Source organism: Dipodomys merriami, unplaced genomic scaffold (assembly GCF_024711535.1).
Source record: "Dipodomys merriami isolate MVZ:Mamm:240054 unplaced genomic scaffold, mDipMer1.0.p SCAF_22, whole genome shotgun sequence".
Taxonomy (NCBI): domain Eukaryota; kingdom Metazoa; phylum Chordata; class Mammalia; order Rodentia; family Heteromyidae; genus Dipodomys; species Dipodomys merriami.
In genome coordinates, this window is record NW_027203604.1 from 9,914,269 (window position 1) to 9,921,941 (window position 7,673).

The window sequence follows — 7,673 nt, forward strand, 5'->3', positions numbered from 1 at the left end:
GTCGGTATAATTTGTGGAGGGGAAGGGGAAAAACAAATCGTTTAAATAGGGATACAGGTGGACCCATTGCAACGAGATGTACAAGTCGTTATGTTGAAAACGAACTTTACAACTTTGGTGGGGGGGGAGGTAGCGGGGAGGATTGATTGGGGGGGTGGGGGGAGGATGGGAAGGGGAAACAAAGGAGGCTCCAGTGCTTGATAAGAAATATACTCATTATCTTGCCCATGTAATTGTAACCCCTCTGTACAGTATTTTCACAATATAGATTTTTTTTGAGTCACAAAGAAAAAAAAATGGTGCATTGAGGGAATGTGGGCTGAGGGTACCATCCCTTCTTAGAAGCTGCTTTGAGGAAGACCACATATTGACCATCCTTATCCCAGTTTGTAGCAAAGAGAGTCACTACATCTCATGAGCAAATTTATTAAGCAATACATATCGGTGAAAGTAGTCATCCGTTGACAGAGGATGGACTCATATGAAAACGATAGTATTACTACTCATGGGCTGGAAATTATCCTGAGGAAAATACACCCCACAAGAGACTACATGAGAGGGGTGGCACGTATGGCCACAGAGGACACCAGCGACCTGACAGTGCCGTGGGCAGTGGACGTGGTGGCCTGAGATGTTTGTACCGGTTCGCCTCTGTTGGCAGGGACTATTGGCTAGAGACACAGGCCTTCTGGGAAGCAAGGGTGTCCCCCTGCTATCCCAGTAGCTGACTCTGTCACTGACAGGATGGCGGTGGCCAATGGGGCTCCTTTGGTGGTGACAGACTTTACTATTCCTAACTGGGCATTGTTCCAGGTAGGAAGCCGCGTGGTAGTGGGAATGTCTCTCTATGGGGGCTTGGAATTCTTTGTGCACAGTTTTCTTGGAGAGAGAACGTTCATGTTGACATCCAACCTTCTCCTCTAGGATCCGTGCAACATTGCTTATGAGCGTCTGGGTTTCAGACAATTCACTGCTCTCAAACGTATTGCTTGTGGGTAAATCTTGGGTCTGGGTACTGGTTGATTGGATCTTGGACTTCTGCGGGGAATCTGCCTGACTTTTTCCCTTACCAGGGAAAAAAGACATAAAAAAACTCCTTATCCGGTTGCCAAAAAACTGACTCTCTGGAGGAGGCTGCTCTTTCTCTGGCTCAGGGAGACAAGACCTCTTCCTCGTGGTGCTTGGTCTCCTGACTTGGGCAGGTGAGCTCGGCTTCTGGCTGTGGGAGGGCTCGGTTTCTTCGGTCTTTACCTCCTGAATCCTTATTCTGGGCCTCTCAAGGCTCTCTTCCTTATCAGGTTCACTGAACATCTGGCTGTACCATGGGTCTTGCTGCTCAGATGTCTCCGACTCTTGCTGTTTCGGGACGTCCCCTCCATTTGGTAACGCAAGGCAGGGATTACAAATGGATGTGCTGCTCCCGGAGAAGTTCCGGGAGCTACCCAGAGAGCTGCGGGAGGGCAGCATGTGCGCAGAAAACAGCACTTCAGGCCCACAGTTTTGCAGTAATGCATCAGTCTCGCAGTCCTGCAGGATGACGTCCAAAGGTGGGCTTTGGCTTGGACCGCTGGACTCTGCCTGTCCTTGCAGGCCTGGCTCTTGGTGCTTGGAAATTCTGGAGGCGGGGAGTGCCGTTTGAGTGGCTCTCAGCACTTCCAGACTTCGCAGGTTCAAATGACTGGAGTCCACGTCTGTCACGTAATTGGGCTCTTCCTCTTCATCCTCTGCCATTTCCCTGAATTCGTCTGTTCTTCCGGGCGTGGACTCCACAAAGACCTCTCGTATGGAGACACTGTGGCAGAGGCTCTCTGTCTTTGGGGATTCTGATCTATCTGTTTGGGGGCTTGTAATCGGCTCTACACTGCTAGCTTCGGACCTGGGCGCAATGTCTCTGTGCCAGGATCTTCCCACAAGGCTGTAAGGTTTGGGCTGAGAAGGCGGTCCACCTTCCTGTTCAAGCGGCGCTCCCTCGGTGGGCGCCTGGGCATAACTGCAGATGATCCTCCGCAGACACTCGAGCAGAGGGGAGGGGAGGGCAGTCGGGGCGGCCGCGCCTTCCGTCTTCCCTGTCTCCTTCGCCGGGGCTCTGGGAAAAGCTTCTCCCGGGACCTCGACCCCCTTCGCTGTAGGGTTTGGCTTCACGTCCTTACAGGCCACGTTCTGAGAAGCTTCCTGAGACACTGACACGGGCGGAGCCCTTTTCAAAGTCAGTTGATTCAAGGACTTGAGAACCTTCAGGAACAGGCCCCACTTGTGCCTCACCCAGAGCTTCTTGATATGCGCTTCCAGCAGCTGGCGAGCAGCAGCATCGAAGTGGGTGGCCTGTGGGGAGCTGGTGCCGGGCGTCCCCTCCGTTTCCAGGCTTGAGTGGGAGTTTTCAAAGGAGGACAAGGAAGAGTCTAGAACGCCCCTGGGCTGATTCGCTGTCACAGGGACCTTGCCGGCATTGATCTGCCCCCATTCCCTGTTTGCATGGATTTGGAGCAGGTTTTCAGGACGATACTTGTCTGAATGCATGGGGCAAACATAATCTGAATCGCTGCTTGAGCCAAGAAATGATTCAGTCAAGTCAGTGAAGGAATCTAGAGCATCCTCTGAGCTTTCTGTATCTATCTCTTTAACGACTCTGCTCAGACAAGGTCCCTTCTTCCATCTGGGGAATGCTGTTGCTGGGCCGTCTGAGATGGCTTTCTGTGTAGCCTGGCAGCTCTTATCTGCCTGGCCTCTCCCTGGCAGTTTGTCAGGAGACAGTTGGATCATGCATTGTGTTCTATAGCAGTGCTGTGTGAACCTCTCTTGGAGGTGATGCTCCAGCTTTTTCTGGAACTCGAAACTAATAAAATCCCCTGGGAAGTTGACAAAGTGTCTCTGGTCTGGAGAGCCCTCGTTGTGGTTAAAGACCTTGAGAGACTGTTTGACTGCAGGGGGTAAAGCTCTCTGACTTTCCTTGTGCTTCTTCAGAAGGTGACATTCTAGCTGCTGAATGACAGGTGGAATCATACATTTGTTACCTTCCTGTGTTGTAGGGCTAGAAACTGGAGATGAGTGGCATGGCAGCATTGGTGGTGTACAAGATGGAAGATGGGCATGGGCCTGGGTCTCAGCCACTGGTGGAGTCAAAGCTTGAGATTGTACTAAGTGGTGTAGCAAAGGCTGGGATGGAAACAGTTGTGGCTGTATGTTAGGCTGGACTTGTATCGGAATGTAGCTAGACAATCCATTGAATAAAATAGAGGGTAAGTCTAGTGGATGACCAGACAGCCTCACAGGAACCACCAGGGACTCACTGTGAAGAAACGGAAGGCCCCAGAACAGCTGGCTGCATTTCGGTTGTAATTGTTCCCCCAAGAAAATATACTCCTGGGAATCAGGAAGCTGCTCTGGTTTTGTGTTCCATAAAGGCTCTGGCATGGCAGTGTCTTGTTCACCACCCAGTGACTTCATCATGTTCCCCAGAGAATCCAGAGGGTGTTCTCTTTCCTGACAAGCTTTCAGCTTTGCCCTCTTACTAATTACTATCTCCAGCATCTCCAGGATGTCAGAGTTGAAGGCTGGGATAGGAGAAGGCACCCTAGAGCCATTGATTGGAGAGCAGCTCTGTGGGGTGGTTTCTGGTGGGACTTCTATGATGTTATATAGAGGAAGACCCAGGTTTGAATTAGGCCTGGGTGGAAAGTAGACCACAGGTTGAGGAGAATGAGAATGGGGAGAAGAATGTGCAGGTGAGCATGATAGATGTTCTCCTAGAGCAATCAGTGGCTCTGGAGGCCGAGACACACTCTGGGATGTGTGTGACTCAGTAGAAACTGAGGAACCCATCTGGACTGGTGGCCAGGTTGAGTCCAGAGGTTGCAAAGCCTTGGGTGAAGGAGCTGGGGAAACTTTTGAGGACATGGTGCTGGAGAATGTGTCGTCCTCATAGTACCTAGCTGATGGCGGGGAGGTGGTAGATTCTGAGTTGAAAATTTCACTTAGGGCACCTCCTTTTAAGAAATGCTGAAAGCTTCTGGTATGATGGAGCTGCCCTAGGTAACTGTAGGAGACAGGAGACATTTTATTCAGCAACAGGCCCAGGAAGATGGGCAAGATGGGCAAGGGTGATTACCTTCTGTCCATAGCACACAGAACCACCCCCTTATTGTGTGTGTGTGAGTGTGAGTGTGTGTGTGTGTGTGTGTGTGTGTGTGTGTGTGTGTGTGTGTATGAGAGAGACAGAATGAATCCTGGGGCTTGAACTCAGGGCCTGAGCACTGTCCCTGAGTTTTTGTGCTGAAGACTAGCACTCTACCACTTGAGCCACAAGCTCAACTTCTGGCTTTGCTTGTGTGTGTGTGTGTGTGTGTGTGTGTGTGTGTGTGTGTGTGTGTGTGTGTGTATGTGTAATTGGAGATAATCTCATGAACTTTCCTGCCCTGGCTGGCTTCACACTGTGATCCTAGATCTCAGCCTTCTGAGTAGTTAGGATTGCAGCTGTGAGCTCTCTTCTCTGTAGTCTCCCTTCTCCAGCTCTATAGGCTGGGGCTTCAGTCATATCCCATCCTCCATACCTGGAAAGTCTTTTCCCATCCCCATTGCAACCCTGGAGTAGAAATGCAGGCACAGAAACAGCTGGAAAATCCTTACCAACTCAGAAGGGAAACTAGATTATGAATCTCTTCAAGGTGTTCTCGAGTGTCTTTGCAAGCTAGAAACAAGAGACTGTGGTTATAGCAAACAAGAGGGGGTCCCAGGATCTTACAGGAGACAAACATCCCCCCTATTAAAAAAAACGGAAGATCATACTGGATCCCAAGTCTCAATGTTCATGGCCACATGACTGGTGGCAGTGCTAATCGGGCATAGGGAGGGGTAGTGCTTTGTTTAAGGTGCTTTCAACTCTGCCATTCTCCATGACCTGTAGAACCTCTCTTGGGGGACAGGGAGATAGGACCCCTCATCTCTAATATAGTTCTTAGGGAAGTGAGTAGGTCCACATGTGGGCCTGGAGGTCACACCTCCACATCAAGGCAGAGTTACCTCATAGCCTCTTAGCCCCTCCCCACTTTGTGCCACACCCAGCCCCTGGCACATCACAGCCTCATTCCAAGCTCCTGAGAAGTGTCTCCAGTCTTTTTTTTTGGGTCATGGGGCTTGAACTCTGGGCCTGAGCGCTGTCCTTCAGCTCTTCAGCTCAAGAATAGCTCTCTACCACTTGAGCTACAGCACCACTTCCAGTTTTCTGGTGGTTTTTTTTGGAGATAAAGAGTTTCATGGGCTTTCCTGCCCTGGCTGGCTTTGAACTGTAATCCTCAGATCTCGGCCTCCTGAGTAGCTAGGATTACAGGCGTGAGCCACCAGCGCCCAGCTTAGTGTCTCCAATCTTGACAGGAAATTCCCCCGAAGGACTAACAAACTGACATCCCTTGTGACCTGGCTCTGGTTGTCAGAGACAGGTGAGATCAAAATCCCCTTGGGAGAAAGGGCAGAGCCTACCTTTCAGAGTTTCACGTTTCTTCCTGTTCTTGAAGTGCCGCTTCTCCATGTGATGAGAAACAAGAGAGAGTCTTAAGACTCCTTTTCCCTTCTCTGTCTAGACAAAACTAATTATTCACTGCTCCTGGATAAAACGACATTCTGTCTTCACCTATGTCCTTTCATTTATTTTAGTGTGGCAAAAATGATTTTCTGTCTGTCTTCCTTGGAATATCGTTGGGATTTCTATATGAAGTAAAGACTTACCACACAGGGCATCAGTACCATTTCTCTGCTCAGGATCGCACATTCAGCTCTCAGCTGGCAGGATAAGTTTTTGCCTCCTAAGTCCAGAGGTGGTTCTCACTTCTGATTTTCCAAGAGCTTAGGCCGTGATCCTCAGGTCACATTATAGGTGTGAGCCTTTGGATCAGCCCTACACTGGGGAAAGGTGTGGTACACAGTCCTTTCTCAATTCCTCACTCTCAGGGGCCCAGTCCTTGGTTGCTGAGTTTCAGGGTTTGACTGCCCTGGTGTTTGCTGCATACCACACAGGCGGCCTGATGGCCCAGTAGATGACCTCATCCTCTCACCCTGCCCTGTTCTGCCAGCCCCTAGAAGGATGCTCTCTCCCCTTTCCTGTGACTTCCCCTCTCCATGGTCTTGGGAGAGGTGGAAACAGTAGAGAAACTAACATTTAAAAAATTATCTTTTAATTGTACAAAGAAGTTGCCATTTAACAGCTTATGAATACACTATATCTTGATTAATGTCACAACATTCACACCCATCCCTCCCTTACCCATCTCTTCCTTCACTCTTAATTTTGTAAGATATACATTGGATTGTCTGCATTTTCTCTCTTCTCCATCTACTCCTTTTCCCCCTTCACCCAACCCTTTCAAGTACAGCTAGTACTTGAACATTTTGCTGAACTTTGAATCTACCATCTCCCTTGAATCTATATTTCATTTAATACATTTCTAGACACTTGTATATCACCCAACAGATTTACCTTTGAGTTTGTGAGCTAAATCTAAGAGAAAACATGGATCCTTTGTCTCTGGGCCTGACTCACTTCACTTAATTTTTCCAAGTCTTTTTAAAAACATGGTACGATATCACTTTCAAATGTAGTAGTAAAATTCCATTGTCTATAATTGTACCCCTTTGGAGGGGGTGTCTTACCTTCCTTAGTTTCTTCTTTTTCTTAGGTGTTGGTGAGGATGGATTTCCCTTGAAGCAGGGCAGTAGTAGTAGCAGGAGGAAGAGCCCCACTCCACATACAATGGCAAGGATCATATCCATTGCCAAAGTGATGAGGTCAGGGCTCAGCCATGGTATATGAACGCTTTTCAGTGACAAGAGAAGATTCTCCATCATCTGGATTGCACTATTGCTCTTGAGCAACTGAGCTCTGGGAGTTTCCTTTGGCCATTTATAGTAAATGAAGGCCTACATCACAAAGGCCTGGATTTCTAGTAAGTCACAAAGGGGGAGGAGTGATGTGTAACAAAGCCCTCCCCTGCTGCTAGCTCAGCAAATCCTTTACTTCTGGGTCCTTAGTTTCCCACCTCCAAGTTCACCTACTCAACCTGTCAGAGGCATATTTCCATCCATTTCCTGTGCCTTCCCCCCTTGAACCCAGACATTACCTGTTTTTTTGGAGACCACTACTTGAAGTCCACATGGTTGATAGTTTTGAAAATTTGGACTTTGCTCTGGAATTTGTGCTGTTTCACATGGCTTTGTAGTCTAAGATAGCTCTTGTCTGGAACTCCAACGTTTCCCACATTACTGGAAATTCAGACCCTTGAATTCAATGTCAATTCACAAATGAGATTAATGTCTTAGAGTAAAGGAAATAAACGTTTATTAATTTGGAGGTAAAATGAGAACTATTTGAGCTAATGTCTGAGAAAGATGCACATCCTGGTGGGTAAGAGAAGGAAGCTTCTTTCCCCTTCTAGTCCTGGGGCTTGAATTCTGGGCTTGAGTAATGTCCCTGAGCTTTTGTGCTCAAGGCTAGTGCTCTACCACTTGAGCCAAAGCTCTACTTCCAACTTTTTCTGTGATTAATTGGAGATAAGAGTCTCATGGACTTTCCTGCCTGGGCTGGCTTCAAACCTCAGTCCTCAGATCTCAGCCTCCTGAGTGGCTGGAATTACAGGTATGAGCTGCTAGCACCTAGCAAAGACAGCTTCCCTCCTGTCCCCAGTTCT

General features: G+C 48.6%; 1 protein-coding gene across 2 annotated transcripts; it reads right to left on the reverse strand.

Annotated features, from left to right (window-relative positions):
* Positions 1-451: 451 nt before the first annotated feature.
* LOC138834694 (spermatogenesis-associated protein 31E1-like) lies at positions 452-6,844 on the reverse strand. Of its 2 annotated transcripts, none has more exons than XM_070033320.1 (4): positions 6,640-6,844; positions 5,473-5,512; positions 4,624-4,684; positions 452-4,033 (listed from the first exon to the last, which is right to left on the reverse strand). In XM_070033320.1, exons 1-4 carry the CDS (start codon positions 6,832-6,834, stop codon positions 478-480), a joined length of 3,852 nt encoding a protein of 1,283 aa, XP_069889421.1. In that variant the 5' UTR covers positions 6,835-6,844; the 3' UTR covers positions 452-477. The 2 variants fall into 2 exon arrangements, with proteins under 2 accessions (XP_069889421.1, XP_069889420.1); XM_070033319.1 differs by having other exon boundaries at positions 5,473-5,515.
* Between the last annotated feature and the right edge of the window lie 829 nt (positions 6,845-7,673).